The 20,036-nt window shown below is 32.1% G+C and overlaps 1 protein-coding gene across 2 annotated transcripts; it reads right to left on the reverse strand.

The window, feature by feature from the left end:
• Window positions 1-2,002: 2,002 nt before the first annotated feature.
• On the reverse strand, window positions 2,003-6,046 carry LOC118038042 (25.3 kDa vesicle transport protein SEC22-1). 2 transcript variants are annotated; one of them, XM_073407889.1, is made up of 7 exons: window positions 5,847-6,046; window positions 5,660-5,706; window positions 5,131-5,357; window positions 4,278-4,438; window positions 4,002-4,148; window positions 3,160-3,236; window positions 2,003-2,455 (listed from the first exon to the last, which is right to left on the reverse strand). In XM_073407889.1, exons 3-7 carry the CDS (start codon window positions 5,316-5,318, stop codon window positions 2,372-2,374), a joined length of 657 nt encoding a protein of 218 aa, XP_073263990.1. In that variant the 5' UTR covers window positions 5,319-5,357; window positions 5,660-5,706; window positions 5,847-6,046; the 3' UTR covers window positions 2,003-2,371. The 2 variants fall into 2 exon arrangements, with proteins under 2 accessions (XP_073263990.1, XP_034900201.1); XM_035044310.2 differs by lacking the exon at window positions 5,660-5,706.
• Between the last annotated feature and the right edge of the window lie 13,990 nt (window positions 6,047-20,036).

Consider the following 20,036-nt stretch of genomic DNA (forward strand, 5'->3'; position numbering starts at 1 on the left):
ATTAAAAGTATTAATATTAAAAATAGTATTATTTGTGTTATAAATATTATTATTATTATTATTATTATTATTATTAATAAAATAATTAATAAATTTGAAAAAAAATTATTATCAATATTGAAAAACAACCATATATTTGATTTGAAATGTTAAATTAATTATTATTATTATTCTCATTAATAAATTTTAAAAAACTATTATTACTATCAAAGAAAAACCATAATTTTTTTTTAAAGATTAAAAAAATAAAAATTTTGACAGACTAGTTAAATATTATTATTAATATTATAAATATTATTGTTAGGTTTTGTGTTGCAATCAAACTCAACACTCTTAGGTCCGCTATTATAGCAAAGTCTAATGTTTTTGGATCTTAAATCTTTATGATAATTTTTTTATTAAAATAATAGGTGAGTCCACATCATAATACGGTTCATCTAACTAGTATTTTCTAAAAGTTTTGAAATGTTGATTTGAAAAATATTAAAAAATATTTTTTTAATATATAATTTTTTTAAAAAAAACAAAAACTATTTCAAAAAACATATGACATATCAACTTTCTTAACAATATATTAGAAACGGCAAGCGTCTACATTCGTCGCCTTCTTTCTTTCTTCTCTTTGGATAAATAACTTGAATGTAGTCGCTCTTGTTTGGCTTCTTTCTGTGTCAGCTCTTTGCTTTATCAATGTGGCTGCTACTTCAATGACCTCTCCTTTATGTAATTGGTGTCTTCCCGCCTCTTTATATGTCTCTGGCTTGTGAGAAAGATCAGCCTCTAAGGTTTCCAATGTCTGAATATCCAAAAACATTGAGCAAAAGGAACAGACAAGCAGGGGCGGAATCAGGGGGAGGCGGGCAGGGGCCCGGGCCCCTACAAAATATTTTAAATATTTGTATTTTTAGTGTTTAAATATAGTATAATATAATATATTTTTTAATTTAAATAGATAAAATTTCTAATAATAAATTATTTTTTAAGTTTCGGCCCTCCCTATTGTATCATTCCAGCTCCGCCCCTGCAGACAAGGGAAGCTGGTGTCCAAAAGCAGCATCGATATTGGTGGTGCTGACAAGCGTTCATGTAACCCAGTTTCATCATTCTATGGTTCTGGCATCCAAATATCAATGAGTTCTTTCCAATCTTTTGAACCCTCTGAGGAGTTCCACAGTGTAAAGAGTCTGTCTTTGTCTTCAGCCATCTTGGGTGACCATGTTTTCTCACTTTTTTGATAAAAAGCAGCACCAATGAATCAAAAGCAAAGGCGTAAGAATCTAGTACTTCGGTTAAAATTGAAAGCCTGTAGAGGTTAATAAAATTTCTTAGAAAGTATTGATTCTGCCATGCTCTTCGGATTCATTATTGCTATGGCTGTTCAAACTGAAAGCGATGTGATCATGAAGAGAAGAAGGCCTACTAAGTTAGACTACTTTCCGTCGTTATCATTCACGCAATTCATCCTTTACTTCAATTTCTTTTCCACTCCCCAAATAAATACTCTGTTCTGTGATCCAGAAATAGAGAAAGTTGGTTTCTTGGTGCCAATCCCATCTGCTCGAAGATTCCTTTTAATCATCCATATGTCTGGAGGCCATTGCGTGGCGCCACTAATCGGTGCAAAAGGATTAGACGAACGGAAACCAGGGTTTATATAAATTAACAGGGCAACTACAAGATATGTCACATTCTTTCCCCGGAGAAAGTGAGTGAATCTCACAGATACCTATTTGTATCATGGGCTGCAGCACACAGAAATTTAAAGTTCACTCATTCTCAATCATCAACAAGCCATAGAATCATCACGCGCTGTCCAAGCTGTCAAAAATACTAGCAAACTTCACCATGTGGACTACGGCGGATCATGGCATATGGCACCTGAAAACTTCCAGCAAACTGTATGGTTATAATGCTTTACCAAAATGTTGTGGTAAATAAACAAGAGGGGTGCACACATAAATCACGAAGGTGAATTGTGAATTGCAGGCTGTGTATCAATGTAATCTAGAGCACTTATTGGACATTAATGAATTATAGATATTTATATAAGGCCTATATAGAGTGTTGAGAATTCAGAAAATCCTCATACTGTACCCAATATATATTTGATCCTTGCCTAATTGTAAGATCAGGGGTTTCTCTTTCACATTTCCATATGTAGTTTGGACGTGCATAAAGAACCAGTCCTTTTAACTAGAGCCTGCCATGAACAAAAACTAAAGTCCACTTTGAAACATGATTAAGCCTTCATGCGTGTCCAGTCTCCAATCTGAAATTTGAACTTGTATCACGAACACAGGCGAGCAACTACAATGCAGAGAAACCCAGGAAAACATGCAACGTTTTTCAGAAACCACAAGAGGCCATTGGATCACCAGAGCTTTGTTTTAATCCAAAAGAGGAGGAAGACAACTCCTAGCACAATGGCAACAGGGGCCCACTTTCGAATTAAGGCCTGCACTCAAATAGTGTAGAGCAGATCATAAGTAAATTTCAAGTGTATTTACTACATAGGCTTATGGTTTCAGCATTTGTCAAGAACTTTAGCAGTAGCCAATGCCAACATTTATCATAATACATATATATAAATACAGAAAATTATGTTAAAACAAGCATGGAGACAACTTTAAAATTCTAGCTAGAACTATGGTTAAAGCCAGCAGGAAACAATCCTGAAATCCATATTCTCTCTGAAAGAATTTGCCAAAAAAAATTATATCTTAAAAAAGGAAACTAAAAGCAGTGGTAAGCACAGTTCATAGTCTCATAGCAATTGTGGAGCACCCAATTAAATTTTAAGCATGTGAGCCACATCAACTTATTCTTCTTTTGTCTTTTCAGTCACAATCCTGTAGTTTACCATGGGTAATGGCAAATGAAAAATATCAAGGGGGCTAGTCTAGCGAAACAACTATAAAACACTTGAATGCACAATAGATATTCCTCTGCAAGGACATAAGAATGATTCTTTGTTTAACAATAATATACCACATAGAGCTCATGTCCAGAGGCCTTCAACAAGACTTAGCCCTAGAAACCTCCACAGGAACAAAACCAGCAGGGAAAGAGCATATTGGATAAAAAGCATATAAATAGAGAACAAATTGCTAAAGTGTCGGTTGGATTAAAACTGTATGTTAACTATCAGATGGCACTAACCTGTCGATTCAAATCTCTTGCCTTGTCAGCATATACACGGGATTCTGATGTTAACCGACTTGACATTTGACTGACCTCTGCATTGTCACCAGATATGCAAGAGAGAATTTTGTGAATATATGTAGAGGGGGAAGAAAGGTAAGAATGTAGCATCTTTTATCCAAGAAGAAGAAAGGAGTGATTAAAAACAAATGATGGAGCAAAAAATAGATGTGTAGTCTGTCACTTCCATGCAAAAAACAACATGGGTAATTTGACCAAAATCAAGTAACATGCAAGAAACATGATTTAGTTCAGCTTAAGTTATTAGTAGGGAAAAAAAAAAACACCGCTTTCAAAGGGATGAATAAGATTCCCCATGGGAGTTCATAAATCTAGTGTTATATACTTGCAGAATAATGGCAGCCCTGGAAAAATATGGTTAGTGTACCAATTCTATGTGGAGATACATGATCAAGGAGATTAGGTGACGGGGACTGCCCTAAATCAATAAGTTACTAGTGCTTGTCAGCTTCATAATAATCGAAAGACCAAATTCATTGACCAAGGAAAAAGCATACATCTCTCCTAGCATATATAACTCATGCTTACTAAAAGCAACAATTACTTGGTAGCGTATCCTAGTTGATCATACTTAAATAACAATCACTTAATCTAATCAATAGTACAACATCTAAACATATATTAAAACCTATATTTCAAGTACAGACATAGATCACGTTTTACTTGCACCATAATCATAAAAAAAATCAATCGAGCATTCGTTGTAAGCTCTTGCAATAAAAGAAAATAAACATGATAGAGAAAATAGTATTTGTTAGTAGTAAAATTGGATATCTTACGGTCCAGCTTTTCACCAACACCCAGAACTTCCTGCACATTGCGAGTCATTATTTGGTGCACTTCATACAGCTCATCATTCAACTTAGCAATATTCCGTTGCGTGCGGGTGTCCTGGTACAATTTTTTTGTTTTCTGTATAAAAGTATCTTAAGAACATAAACACAAAAAACAAAATCAAGCCTAGAAGAAGTTCCAAAGAGAATGTAAGAGAACATCAAGTATCTATAAGAACAATTCTAATTCATTCAGGATTTTAAAAAAAAAAAAAAACCTACCAAATTTAATGAAGGCATATGGTCTAGCAGCAGTTTCAATTTGAGGCCCATTGACACGCTCAAATTCATTCTTAAGGTCTTCTAGGTATTGAAAGGCAAGCTTCTTAGGATAAGAACGGTCGCACATAGTGAGGTAACACACACGTCCTTCAATAATATAACTAAAATCTCAAGTGAAGGAACACATCTAGAATGGTTGACTTTAAGAGAGAATAATAAGACAACAGAAATTTTGAAATGAATTTTACAAAATACAATAAATAAATAAATGTCACAGTTTGAAATTCAGAAAGAGGAATTGACAATGTGAATTGATATTACCAAGTAGCATCACATGAGCATAAATTAGGTAATTAGGGAAACATAAATAAAATGCACATGCAAGCTCACTGCATGATAAAGCTAATTTTCACTTTAATTAAAACAGATGGGCCAAATTACCCCATAAAGTTGAATGAAAACCACCAACAAACAGGAAAACAGATACATTTACGCAGGTGCAGCTGCTTTCACAACCAGAAAAATACACTTACGCAGATGTACAATCAGTAAGAAAAACAACTTTTTCTATGAGTTCTCTGCAGTGCCATTAAACTGTTAACAAATATGCAGCAACATATAAAACTTATGAGAATAACTAATAAGGGCTTGATTCTGAATCTGCAGTAGGGGCAAGATCGTTAAAGTGTTGGAGGGAGATAATCTAAAAATAGAAATGTTAAAGACAAGTGTAGACATGCTAAGCAAGTCTAACAAAATGTTTAAGGAGCAGTGTACATGAATGTCAGGCTATCAAGACAAACTTCCAAAGGTTATGAAATGATCAGATCCAGAAAAAAAAAATGCAGGATACTGGAAAATATAAGGGCCAGTTTCAATTGACATCCTCGAAGCATCGTTGTGGCCAGATGCAAGGTTCTTGAAAAGTGCCTTGACCTGCTGTTTGTACATTTCAGCATCTTTCACATCACGACCATCATCCAGTCCCTCTGCTAGCGGAAGACCATCCGTAACACGAGCAATCAATGTCAGCTTCACCATCTTTACTTACTTTTTTACTTCCTCAGATATACAAAGTAACTGCATTACGTTAAGAATAGAAAACCCAGATCCATGAGAGGCCAAAGCAGCAAATTTGTTCAAAATTCAGTCTACAAAACCAATGTTCAATTAAAAAATTCGAAAAAAAAAAGAAGCATTCCTCAAGCTAAATTTGGCATCAAAGCATTAGGATGTAATTTATCAGAAATCTAAGAAAGGAATAAAATATGCTAAACAAAAAACAAAACCCATGATTCAGTTTCTGTAATTGTCTACTGATTAACAAAATAAAAACAATTGAAAAGCCATTATTAGAAAAGAAATCATAACAGAAACAAAACCTCCAATCTTTCTTTTATAATTCATCAACATAAAGTAAACAAGATCCCTGCGATCCATCGTCACGAATCGAACAAAAAAACCCAATTAAGACCCCATTAAACAATGCAATCACAAGGTTATAGAACCAATAAAAAAAACTATCATTCAATAATCAACTAAACATGCCGGAAAAAAAAAAAAAATTACCTGATTATATAGCAAGTGAATATTTGGTTTTGGACTAAGGGATTTGAGGAAGAAGAGATACGATGGTAGTAGAAATCTATGTGTAATAAAATTGAAAGAAAAAAAACCGCACACCAAAATAACAGAGATCTTAAGGAAAGCTGCAATTCCTATCTATTTGTGTGTCTGCCTGTCTGTCTGCAACAAGTAATTTCAAAAAAAAAAAAAAAAAACACAAAGTAAATAAGATATGCTCTTTTTACTTTTAGACTTGACCCACTCTAATGTTATTGGGCTTATGTTTTATTCTCCAATTTGAGTTTGGTTAATGTATCAACATGAAAATCACATATATATATATATGTATATTAAAAATAAAAACATATTTATAGGTTGCTTGGAATTAATTTTTTTATAATTGAATTTAATCATAATATTAATTGAAATTCAGCTTATTTATTTGAAAAAGATAAAATTTAATTTATTTTGTTTTTTATATTACACTGTCACATTTACTTTAAAAATCTTTCAAAAAAATGAGTAAATGGATATTTTAAAAAAAATCTAATTTTAACATTAATATATTTTTGGTGTAGTTAAATTAGAGATTTTGACCATATAAATTTACTTTTATATTATTTTTAAAAGATTGAAATTATAAGTTTTTAAATTCAATTTCTTAACACTTAATTTTTTTTTCCAAACATTAGATTTTATTAAAATCTTTTAATTGAATTCAATTTAAACGGTTTCTTATTAAAAAAAGAAAAATATATAAAATTAAATATATTTTTTAAAATAAATTTCTATACTTTCAAAATAAAAAAATAATAATACAAGATATATATTCCAAGACATTACCTTATATATATTACACTAAGTTATTTTTCGGAGTAGTTTTAAACAACCATCAAACATCATAATTAAGATTTATTTATACATTCATAATTAATTAAATTAGATTTTTTAATGTCTCCATATGATTTTATCATATACAATATATATATATATACTAATATATATATATCAGTTAAATATTTTTTAATGAGAAGATATTTTTTGCCTCACCACCTTAAGGAAAACTACTTGTGTTTGCCTCATGTGGATAAAATTGATATAATGATTTTTTTTCCAAACTATCATATTCATTTTCCTAAATTTGGAAATGTCATTCACTCTTTAGTATTTTTTATATTTTTCAGTATATTATATTTATAAAACCCAAATGAATATCAATATGATAGAATATTTAATCTTATATAAATATAATAAAATAATTTGTGAGAGAGGATGAATTATAAAATGTCATTCCCTCTTAATGTCAGGTGATTGTGCAAAAGAAAAATTTTTAAGAAAAAGTATTGGCTTTGGATGAGCTTTGTGGATCGTGTAGGCAACTACCATGACTAGATGTGTTTGATATTGAAGTTGTTGTTGTGGTTGTGGTTTTGAAAAAATTATTTTATAAAAAGTACTTTTAATTAAGGTTGGTTTTTGAAAAATATGATGTTTGGGTAAAACTGTCGTTGAAATTGAGATTGAACAAAAAGAAATCTAATGTATTTGTAATCGTTATTGCGGTCACAAACCGTGTTTACCAAAGAATGTTGAATTTTTTTTTCAGAATAAAATTTTTTTAATTTGAATTTTTATGTTTTCATATCGTTTTTGCATGCCAGTCTCAAACATATTTTTTTACAACATAAAAAAAATATATATTGATGCTTCGTTAATGAAAAGCACTATGAATTGGCCACTTCGCTAACATAATCCCAAACAAGCAAGCTTTTCAAATTAAGGTAATAAAATAATTATAAAAAGACATATTTAATATTCTTGTTTTGTAATTGAAATATTGTAGAGTTATTCTACTGCTATCTAGGATAATCATTAAGACAAAAATACTTTATATAAATATATAAATTTATTGTTATTATTGTTCCATTAAACTATCTTGCAATCTCATCACGTACGAAATTCATTTTGCCTTGACTACTGTTTCCATTGATTTTTAGAGTGTGTCATAATATCTGGTTAAAATTTCATTAGGAACATAACTAGGATTGCGATCAAAATTTTGCAAAACAAACATCATCGTGCAATCTTCTTCTAATGTAATTATGTAGTGCCACTTTGATGCCACTACAAATTCAACTTGCATTTTGTATGGATAAGCAGGCACGTTTTGTAAAATCCTCCACCTTTGTTTCCATACTCCAAAAGATCATTCTATGACATTACGTAGCGATGGATATGTGCACGATTAAAAACTTCTTGCCGGTTTCTAAGGGTTATCCATAATGCCTAAAATCTTATAAGTGATATCTCTTCACCTTTATAGGAACCTAAATAACCATACTCATTTGGATATCTAGCATCAACCAAATAGTATTTACCTGTAATTAGAAACAACATCAAAATTCATCATGTAATGAGTAAATAAGAAACAAATTTTATATGTATAAGTACATAACAAGTTATATTGTATAACTACTAACTTCTGGTGGTTTAGGGAATTTTATATTTATATTCTTAGTTGCCTCATGAAAAATATATGTATCGTAGGCACTACCTTTTCCTATCCCTGCCCCACACAAACTGTGAATCATATGTCAAAACTATAAGCAACCATTATATTTTGAGTCGAAACATCTTTTCTTTCAATAAATGAAATTTTATTTGCGGTTGATATGCAAGCCCGCACATGTGTTTCATCAATTGTACCAATACAATTCTGACAAAAAAAAAAAGCATTGATAATATGATGGAGTTACTTACTAACATGCATAAAACAATTTTTGCATTGAATACTGACAATAATAAAACAAATATTTTTCTTACCTTGAAATGAGGCATATATCTTGGATATATTGCAATTTCTCATGGAGTGCTTGTAAACTCGGTCATCTGGTTTTATCCCACATCGATTGCAAACAAATCATACGGCTACGAGGACTTCTTATAAATGCATCTACCCGATAACAGTTTCTCTCGAATATTGAAATCGCTCTTGAACCTTCCCTATTCGATGCTCACTAATCCTGCTATTATACTATAGAAAAATATATAGCAACTTTTTCAATCACATTCATCCGTCTCGAAGGCTTTAACCCATATGTTGTTTCTAAATCACTACACAGGCTCAACAAAGTTGATGTGTCCATTCTAAACATGTTGACACATCGTTGCCAATGTCCTCGTAAAACTTCAGTTAACCAATGTTATGCCTGTATTGTATGAAAACCATGCATGATTCTCTTATGTATATAACTAAACATAAATACATGTTTATTGCCTAGCTATGCACACAATCTTAACTTTTTCATATCAAATCTCGCTTCCAAACGTTCTTCATCATCATCACTATCATCATCGTCGTCGTCGTCACCATCCCCTCCTGAGCCACCGTTGTCATCATCACCACGATAATTAATGTGATCAACAACATGATCCATTATGTTATTATAATAATCATCAAGAGCTTCATTGAATATTGCATTTAAACGTGCTTCTTCCATATGTATAATCCTACATAAATAAACAATTGAATTCATGTTAAACATTTTTTTCCAACTATTAACAACACAATATTCCTGATAGTAATACTTATCGTTTAATTTTTACACCACACAACTATTATAGTCTACGTCTTCACACTAACAAAACTATTAAAACAAATTTTTTTTGAAAGTATTTGTTACGAAATTTTTTTCACTTTTTTTTTACTAAGTCAGACCTGGATAAAAATTTTCCTCCAGGCCAGGAATAGTGATATCGACAATTGGTGATCAAACAGAGAGTGAAGGAGAATGAAAAGGGTAGAGGAGGTCACCCTTGGCGGCGGCGAAGTCTGGTTGGCAATGGAAATGCGGTAAACTTTAATGATGGAATGTTTCCTATGTTCTTGATCTTCTTACTCTCCATTATATTTCGCTTACTTCTCTCCCCACTGATAGTGCTACTGCAGTTAACGCCAATAATTCCAGACGATTGCTATGGTGGAGACGAGGAAGGTAGGTGGCAGCGGCCTGGTTTTATATCCCGCGATGCCTTGTTTTTTTGCCTGAAGCTGCTATACTTCTTCTCACTGCCTCTGCTGTGTTTTTTCCCTGTGGCGGTCGTTTCTATCCCTGATGTTGGTGGTGCTGATGTTGATGACGATAAAGGTAGACGGTTGTTGTAGTGGCGACGAGGAAGGTTGGTGGTGGTGGCCCTCTGTTTATCCTATGGTTGCCTCTGCTATCCTATGAGTTCGTTCCCCTACTTTTCTATCTCTACTGCCTTGTTTTCTCTTTTTAAAGCATTGCAGATAACAGAGTTTTGTGTACAAGTGAGGTTGCTTCTTATTTCCCCTTTCATTTTGGTTCCTCCCTTATCACACATGCTCGATATTTAACAGCTCATGTTTATTACCTTTTATCTTCTATAACCAAAGTGCAAGGTCGGGAGCAGTTCTATTGCAATGTACCAGTTAACTAGTTTTTGCATGTGAATTGTATTTCGAATCTTGCATTTTTTTCTTTTTTACTTTTTATCTTTTGTAACCAAAGTGTAAGGTCAGGAGTAGTTCTATAACAGTGTACCAGTCAGCTAGTTTTTGCATGTGAATTGTATTTCGAATCCTTGCATTTTTTTTCTTCTTTTTACTTTTTATCTTTTGTAACCAAAGTGTAAGGTCAGGAGCAGTTCTATCACAGTATACCAGTTAGCTAGTTTTTGCATGTGAATTGTATTTCGAATCCTTGCATTTTTTTTCTTTTTACTTTTTATCTTCTGTAACCAAAGTGTAAGGTCAGGAGCAGTTCTATCACAGTGTACCAGTTAGCTAGTTTTTGCATGTGAATTGTATTTCGAATCCTTGCATTTTTTTCCTTTTTACTTTTTTAATATGTTTCATATTTTGTATATTGTTTTTTTTCCTTATCGTTAATCCACATCACATTTGTAATTGGAAATAAAAATTAATAAGTTAACAACCTTTATATTTTACAACATCAAAAGTTTTTATCACAAGTTCCTTGCATTGTATGATAATACACATGACAGTTCTCACCGACTGACCAACTCTCGAATGTACTAAAGTTCCTGACCAAGGATTTTCATCGTTCAAATAAGCTTCTAGACTACAATTTTTATATCAAACCCAAACTAAAACTAAGAAAAAGGCTGATTTTTTTTAAATGGATTTATAATTGGATTTTTCGAACTTGTATACTTTATAATCTCCAAATTTTAATTGTTGATAATTTAATAACCATTTGTTTTGCAATTTTCTACCAGTGGTAGTCAAAGCATGCATATTTTGTAAAATCTAAAATGCATTGTCCACATCATTAATTGGCATTACAAATACATAGAAACTTTTCCAGATTACAATTAATAATACTTAGCAAGTATTGAATAACACTATAACTTTTCGATAGTTTAATATACAATCCTTAGCATGAAAATAACAAATATTAATGCTGCATAACCGAAAATAGAACTTGCAGATAATCTCTCCATGTCAGATTTGAGAATTGTTAAAATTACAAATAGGGTCCTTGAACAATCCTGGGCCGATTATCACTTCAGATCTCTGCAAATATACATAATTGATAAGACATTTGATATAGTTTACATAACAATTTAGATAATAATATTAGCAACAAATAAATAAAAGCATGCATTTGGGATCAATATATACCTCTCCGTCTAAGGTGTTTTACACCGTGTAAACATTTTATGCAACCATTTCATCTTGTTTTCAAAACTACCCATAGTTGACCATATTTCTCTATTCCTTCTGATACCTAAGAACTCAGTAGCATACGTATGAAAATATCACCAATATGAACTTCTTCTATTGAGTGTAACTCAGTCATAACCTCATGAATACTACAACATTTCTTATCTCTACATATAGATATGGAATCACTATTTTTTGACATATTATCAACCATTTGATCAAACCATTGACAGTTAGTACTTGCATCCCAATTCCAGAACTTCTTTTTTTCCCCTGCTTGGATGTCAAGACATTCTCTTTCTTTTCTCTTTCCACTGATGTGTGTGTTGCTACTGCTTAACATATTAACCCCTTTAACCATATTGCATACATCATTGGTGAAATTTAGAATTCCATCCTTTTCTAAATCACCGCTTCCTTCTTCCAAATCAGGTTGTTCATCATTGGCATTTGGATCCTCAGCAACACCAATATTATCATCATTGAGGACTCTAGTCGATGGTGCTTATGCATACTCTCTAGTAGCTACAATGTTTGAGAACATTATGTCGAACTTCAAACATAAATACGGTTCGATACCAGTTTGCTTAATTTTTTTTGCTCCTCTTATTTCCTACACAAAACAAATGGAATTATTTAATGCAGCTTGCCTAAATATTTTGGTAATTACTAAACTAAGATTTAACCAAATTAAAAATTAAGGAGACAGACAAATAACCTGAATTTTTGCTTTCCACCACTCATCACTTGTAGAAAGTGTCCTTAATTCTACACTCCAGCCCACACCAGTTTCTGAAATGAGATTCATCTATATCCTCCAATTCTTTTTGCAGCCATCCCATTTGTTCTTTAATCTATGTCTTCGTGAATGCATAACCGGGTTTGTTTTTTGAAAGACGTCAGTAATATTTCCAACCAACCTTGTTTTGAAATGAGTATTCGGTCTCAATTCCCATATTGATAGCCTTGATGCAAAGGTCACAATAGACATTCAACATTTCTTTATTCCAAGCAGCTTTATCAATAGTTTCAGGATTATCCAAGCCTAGTTGGATAACATATTTGTAAGAAAACATTATTAATTAATTATAACATGCTAATAATTTGCGTAATATTGGATGGAAGTGTAGATAACATGCAATGATGTACTACAACCAGTATTGTAAAGAACAATTAAATTCAAAGTTGTTTGTCTATAGTAATTTTTGAACTTATACTGTGTCCTACAAGTGATTACCATTCTATAACAATTCTAGCCCTTCCATACAACATGCATATGTCCTACAAACAGCACACATCAATACTGCACATCTTCATGAAACATAGTTGTCTTATAGTATACTTTCTGTGTATAATAATTGATGAAACAGGCAGTTGGCTTATATTATTGTTATATAATACATGAGGTAATTGCAGTGGTGCTTCATCAAAATAATTCAAAGACATTAGCAGTCAACTAAGTTTCTTTCATCATTCGAAATCCTAAACATATCAAACAGATTCTAAACATTTTTTTTTCTGTTAGATAGTGAAATTGTGGATTCCTTCTCATAAACCATCGCCTCCCAGTTCTCAAATCCCAAAAGAAATCAATATAAACTGGCATTATATAGGATCAAGTCATAAAAACAATATCATATGAAGCAGCACAGATTTGGACTCAAATGGCAACAATAGTATTCGAATTAACACTACATCAAATTCTGCAAAACGGTATTGTCTACACAGCAATGTAAATTTTTCTAAAACAAACAGATTGTTAATTAACCTATTATCACAACACCTAATTTTTGTTCCATATCGGCATCTATGTAAAAACATTATTGTGCTTAATTCACAATCCTCACAACACAACATATTCATAATATTGTAACCCAGAACAATACACAACACCTAAACATATATACATTTGTATAATTATCTTTAGGGAGGCGTAATTGGTTAACAGAAACACATAATCTCTACTACAGCACTGTCTCCTTTTTTGTCCAAATAGTTTCTCAGTGTCCCCTTGTTCTTTTGCCTCTCACATGAACTCAGCTCTGCAAGCATAACATCAACAATCCCAAACAAATTGTGAGAAGAAATACAAAAGGGGAAATTATTTTAAGCTGATGCAGATGAACTAAAAAATGATACAAATGGCAATATACCTTTATATTAAGCAGATTTACAACATCAGGTGCTTGGCAAGGCGTTTCGGGTAGAAAAACAGAAAGGGCAATTATTTTTAATAGTAGAGGAGAGAACTTTTTTGCAGTGAGTATGTTTATGAGCTCAATTTTTTTTTGTGTGTGAGAAGGAGGGATAAACACAGTGAGAAGAAACGACTACAATTTTGCAGCAACCTCACAAGATCAGGAGCTTGGCAAGGTGTCTCGGGTAGAAAAACAGAAGGGAAAAACTTCTGAGGGAGGAGGGATCTACTAGGTGGGAAGAAACGAGTGCTTATGGAAATGGTGAACGATGCGAGATTTTAGTTTTCATCTTTAGGTAGATGAGGATTTACATTGAATTTTTTGACAGTGAATAAGTGAACATTTGAATTGATTTGCTGGGAGAGTGAGTAATTATCTAATGGCTTTTTTTTTAGTGGAGAGTGTCGATGGATGACCAAAGTTGAGGTTGCTGTTGGTTAGCAGCAGCTGCATCCAACCTTTTTGTAACCATAGGTTCGGCCACTAGGGTGATGGGTCCCACCAATTTCAACCCACGTTTAAAACATAACCAAATAGATTTTAATTGTGGTTTTGCACCTCAGGTCCAACTGCATTATCAAACGGCCTCAAAATCCTTTTTTGTAATGTTTTACCTTTAAGTCCTTACTCGAAGTGTTTTCTCTCTTTTTTTAAAACAAGGTAAAAGTAAAAAATTGACAAATTACCAAGATTCCTAAAAAAAAATATTTTAAAAATCTATCAATTTTTTTTTATATCTATAAAGCCTACCTCTAAAAAAATATTCATATCAAAACCATTAGCTAACATTATTAACCTAATTTTTTATTTTGTAATGCAAAACATTTATTTTAAGGGTTTTTATGATGGAAACAAGAGCTTAAACATATCACCAATATTTTGAGAAAGTTCAACTTTTATTAATATACTAAAACAAATAACTATATAAAGTAGCTTTATGAAGAATAACAACAAAGCAGAAAAACAACCCATGTTTTAACAAACCTAATTACGTGGTAACAAACTAAAGACCAAGTCAAAACAAGCAGATATTTCCTAAATAATAGAGATTTACTGAAACAAACAGCAACAAACTGCCTATAATTTTAACAACAACCCAACAATTCCTCCCTAAATGCAGCTTACAATCAGTTTATACATGATTTTAGACAAACACCAAACATACTTCATAGTTTCAAGAATGCATCCAACTTGAGAGGTTTTGTCATCATATCTACAACTTGATTTTGATTGTTGCAATGCACCATCTTCATGGTTCCTGCCTTTGTAAGCTCATAAAGAAAATGAAAACGAACGCTTATATACTTGTTACATCTATACATTACTAGATTCTTCGCAAGTTTAATGGTTGAGCTATTATCATAGTGAGAAATTGTAGGTATATTTTGCTTTTTACCAAACATCTTCAGAATCCTTTTCAACCATACTACCTGACATGCATAAGAGGCTGTAACAACGAAGTTTGTCTCTATGGTTGATATAGTTACAATCAACTGCTTCTTTAATGACTATGATACTACCCTTGAACTTCATAAGAAAACATAACCTGAAATGCTTTTTTTTAACATCTTGGTCTCTTATATGACCATTGTTCGTGTAAACCAATAAGTCTCTATTTCCTTCTTTTTTTTTTGTAGAACACCCCAAAATTGATTGTTCCTCTTCGATACCTTAGGACTCTCTTTGTTGATTGCATATGAAGCTTAGTAGGACTACTCATATACCTGCTAATAAGACTTACCATAAACATCAAGTATGGTCAAGTAGTAGTTAAGTATATAAGACTTCTTACAACCTGTTTGTACAAAATGTTGTCCACTTTGACTCCGTCTTCATCTCTTAACAGTTTGCAACCCGAGACAATGGGAGTAAGAACCGAATTGCTTTTACTTATTCCAAATCTCTCTAGGACCTTTAAAGCATAATTTCTTTGGCTAATGAATATCCCATAAGATCTTTGTGTAATTTTTATACCAAGAAAATATTTTATCTTTCAATATCAGTCATGTCAAACTCAAACATCATTTAACTCTTAAATTTAGCAAAGATAGATTCATCATTTTCTAGTAAAAATGAGATCATTAACATGCAGGCTCATAATTAGAATTTTACCTTCATTTACTGTCTTTATGAACAAGGTGTGTTCATAAAGATATTTTTCAAAGCCTTCCTTTATGAAATAAGCGTCTATACAACTATACCAAGCTCGTGAAGCTTACTTAAATTCGTATAAAGACTTTTTAAACCTATTAACCTATTGTTCCTTAACCTTATGCATATAAACTTAAGGCTACTTGTAAGATCCATGTTTTAGCCCAACAGACCCAGTTAAAAGTTCAGCCCAAAACCTAACCTAATTAACCCAAATATTAAAAAAAAAAAAGGTTACTAAGGAATTGTTTTACCCTTTTTTCATCTTTTCTTCTCTCCACTGTAACTTTCTCCTATATATACCAAGGATTTCAGTTTTAGCTCAAGTTTTAAGTAAAAAAAGGTTAAAGAAATACATAAGTGATTCCATCTCTTATTATTTTTTATTAGAAAATTGATTATGAAAAGACTTAAAAAGTGTTTATGATTTTTCTTTGAATTAATGATTGGATTATTTAAGGAATTTAATTGATTCATTAAGGTATTAGTTGGCATAAAATGATCTGATTTGATGATTGGAATCATGGGTTGTTGAATGATTGGAATCATGGGTTGTTGAAGATCAAATTGTGTTTTTGTGTAATCTGCAGTTTGGAAGACTAGTAGATTGAGATTCTAGAAATCCCAATCAACGAGTCGACCAGTTGATTTAACCGGTCGACTGGTTATTTGTTTGCTGTCAATCGACCCATTATTTTAAATCAACCGACCAGTTGGTTATTTATTGTCGATCAATCATAGTCTAAACCAATCGACCGATTGGTCATTATGATCAACCAGTTGACCAAACAATAGAGTTTTATCGGGTTTGTTATGTTCGATCAGTTTGGGTTATATTTAGGATCAATCGGGTGAAACAGTTCGACCTTATATTTATGTTTTGGTCTTTAAGTTTAGAGTTTTTAATCTTTTTATGATACTTTTCTTTGAGTTGTTTTTTAGTGTTTTATGTATCTATTATAGGTTCTGCTGATATTCCTCCTAACGATCTTCAGCAACCTCTGGTTCTATATCCGTTTGTTTTTTTGCTTTTATTTTTCGAGTGAGTAATATGCATGTAATATAAATAATATATGTATGTTGATTATATGATGAGTACAACTAGTTAATTTCTTGAATATTTATACATGTTGCTTTATTTTTTGAGTACTCATCTATTCTTGAACTTGCACCTGAATTCTGTTGAACTAAATTCTATTTGATATGATATACATTGCTTTGATAATTATGTGAATATCTATTATGTCTTGATATTGATATACCTATTGTTAACTTCTTGCTAACAGATAGTTATTAATTTATATGCACATAGTATTTTGTATACCTAGCTAGTGAGAGAGATGCCGACCTATGGTGACTGGTGCTCTTATAGTGGTTACCTTCGAGTGTCATCTGATATTTGACATGTATTCCACTACCCTATGTTAATATGTTTATTATATATATTTATATTAAGATATATCGACTTACAAACTATTAATATCTAAGATGTATGTTAAATGTTATTCTCTCACTAAGTTGATTGAACTCACCTCTCATTTTTAATATTATTTTAGGTTCTTAGTTTTTGTTAGCATATAGACTTTGTTGATTGTTCCAACTTTTTCAGTTTTGGTCGGTATACTTTACTTGTTCAACAAGGCTTTTTTTTAAGTTTTTTTATTTGATGTCTTAGATGCTCTATTATTACACTATTTTATTTAACATTTGGATTTTATTTAATGTAATAAGTATTATGAACTCTTGTTTTATTTTATTTTGATGATGAAATATTTTGAAAGTTTACGAAACATTATGGATTTTATATAATTTATTTTATGACATGTATGTTCAGAAGCATAGCATAGGTATGGTGTCCTTATGACACTGCTCAACAAACACTTCTTCATGTAACTCCTCTTGTAGAAATGCTAATTTCACATCCAGTTGGTAAATTGTCTATTGCTTTTTAGCTGCAAGTGATATTATTAGACGGATTGAATCCAACTATGCCATAAGTGTAAGTACCTTTGTAAAATCTAACCTATGTTACTGAGAAAAGCCTTTTACGACGAGCATTGTCTTTTACTTGTCCACTTCTTTATTTTCATTAAGTTTTGTTTTATATACCTATATATATAGCTATATACTATCAAGGTCTATGCATGAGCCAATACTAGGTATTTATGAATAGAATTTCTTGTATATTTATACTCATTTTCATTATTATCATCAATTTTGAATATTGACACAACCAAAATATTGATATCTTCTCCCAAGTGTAGGAGTGTCGAAGTAATAAATAACCTAACAAGATCGGGGTCGAACCACAGGGAGATTAACTATAATAATACTAATAATAAGTTAAAGAGGACTTTGAGATGTAAAATTAATGTGAGGATTCAACAATAATAAAAATAAATGTCAAGGTTAGAGGATCCACTAATAGTATTAGAAATAAGTATAGTATAAACTCTTTTTATTAATCAACTGGAAACCACACACAAAAGAGGTTTTAATTGGATGATTTATCCTTAATAGTTCATTATAAATTTTTAACATGATCATATTAATTATCTTATTTAAGTAACACCAAACTTTTAAATATTGTCAGGTATCGCGGGACGTGAGCTACGCAACATCGTCTGGCAATGGTGAAGGCTCTTTGTCGTGCCTCTTATATGAGGTGTGGTGTGTTGGAAAGTTTTTTGGATTTGATCATAAAATTATGATTAATAATTAGGAGTCGCCACCTAGTATTATGGTCGCTAGGAACCTATGGTTTGTGAGAGTCTGGGTAAGAAAATCGTGTAATTTTACAACCCATAAATATTAAAGTCTACATCTGGATCCTAAAACAAAAATTGGAAAAAGATTTTTGACATGTTGGCCAAATCCTAATGGATAATCATAAACTGATGATGATATCCATTTTTGGATTTTTTTTAAACATGAAAAAGATGCAATTTGTTTTATGAACAATATGCTTGTAAAAATTTCAGGATTTGGCTATATGCAACAAAATATAATTTTTTTTTTGCAAATGTTTTGAAATTATTATTTTTTGAATTTTTTTTTGAGAAAACGTGTATTTTAATACTGAATTTGTAATTTACAATATAAATATACAGCTCGATATTATGTAATATTGGTAGAAAAAATATGCTAGAAAATCACAATTTTTTTTGAAAATGACTGTTTTGAAAATTTTTGGATTTTTAAAAAATAATAATAAGGTATAGTCCATTGCATGAACAATGGACATGAATTATAATTCACGTCCTCTGTTCATCGAACAGGGGCAGCGTAGAAGTGGAAAGGGAGAGAGGGCGGACAACCTGGAGTGGTGGTGGTCTGGTCGAGGATGACGGTGTGCTGCCAATGATTGCAGCGGTGGAGGCCGGCTTCGGCTACGGGAGGAAGAAAAAAAGTTGCAGAGAACGCTGGAAGGAAAAGAGGGAGAGAGTCGTGAAGGCTGCTTGGTAGCCAGTTAGTGGTAGAAATGGTGAGGGGCTGACCTAAGGACGGTGGCTGAGGCCATGACAGATATGGCCGGCAATAGAGGAAGTAAAAGAAGAATAAGAAAAAAAAAACACAGGAGGGGCTGCAAAGAGAAGAGAGAAACCGACGGTGGCTCTTAGTGGTCGGCTGGTGGTTGTGTTTGCTTCTTGTGGTGAAGGTGATGGTGGGAAAACCGGTGATAAGGGTAGTGGTGGCTGAAGGCCAAGGTAAAGAGAGAAAGAAAGAAGAAATGTGCAAAAACCGGAAGAAAAACTGTTTTTTTGGCTAACTTTGGACCCAATTTTCTCCTCCCTTAGGCCATGAAATCCACCTCTATTTATAGGTGGTGGAAGAGGGAAATCCTATCTATATTGGGAAAAAATTTCAATCCTTGATTCAGTTGGGAAGGATCCCAACCATTGGCTCAAAGTAGATATCATGAGTTGTAAATCTGCAGATAAAAGCTTATTGAGTTGGCCTCTTTAGGCTGTTTTCGGTGCTGATGTGTTGTCATTTACCTGAATGGATCACATGAGGTTGTAGAAAAAATGCAGAGGATCATTTTCATGTAAGATTTGTCAAATTTAGTAGACGTTAGATACATTAAGTGCAGCTGCAAGGTCGTCTAATAATCATTTAATTTGACCTTGAATT

The sequence above is a fragment of the Populus alba genome, chromosome 3 (genome assembly GCF_005239225.2).
Source record: "Populus alba chromosome 3, ASM523922v2, whole genome shotgun sequence".
Classification (NCBI taxonomy): domain Eukaryota; kingdom Viridiplantae; phylum Streptophyta; class Magnoliopsida; order Malpighiales; family Salicaceae; genus Populus; species Populus alba.

What these genes read in the sequence shown, in the direction of transcription:
- LOC118038042 (XM_035044310.2), bottom strand. Translation starts at nt 5,318, where the DNA reads ATGGTGAAGCTGACATTGATTGCTCGTGTTACGGATGGTCTTCCGCTA. An exon ending in TGTTGGTGAAAAGCTGGACC is followed by an intron (nt 3,237 to 4,001) that starts GTAAGATATCCA and finishes GTGACAATGCAG; the next exon opens with AGGTCAGTCAAATGTCAAGT. An exon ending in CAAGAGATTTGAATCGACAG is followed by an intron (nt 2,456 to 3,159) that starts GTTAGTGCCATC and finishes ATTTGAGTGCAG; the next exon opens with GCCTTAATTCGAAAGTGGGC.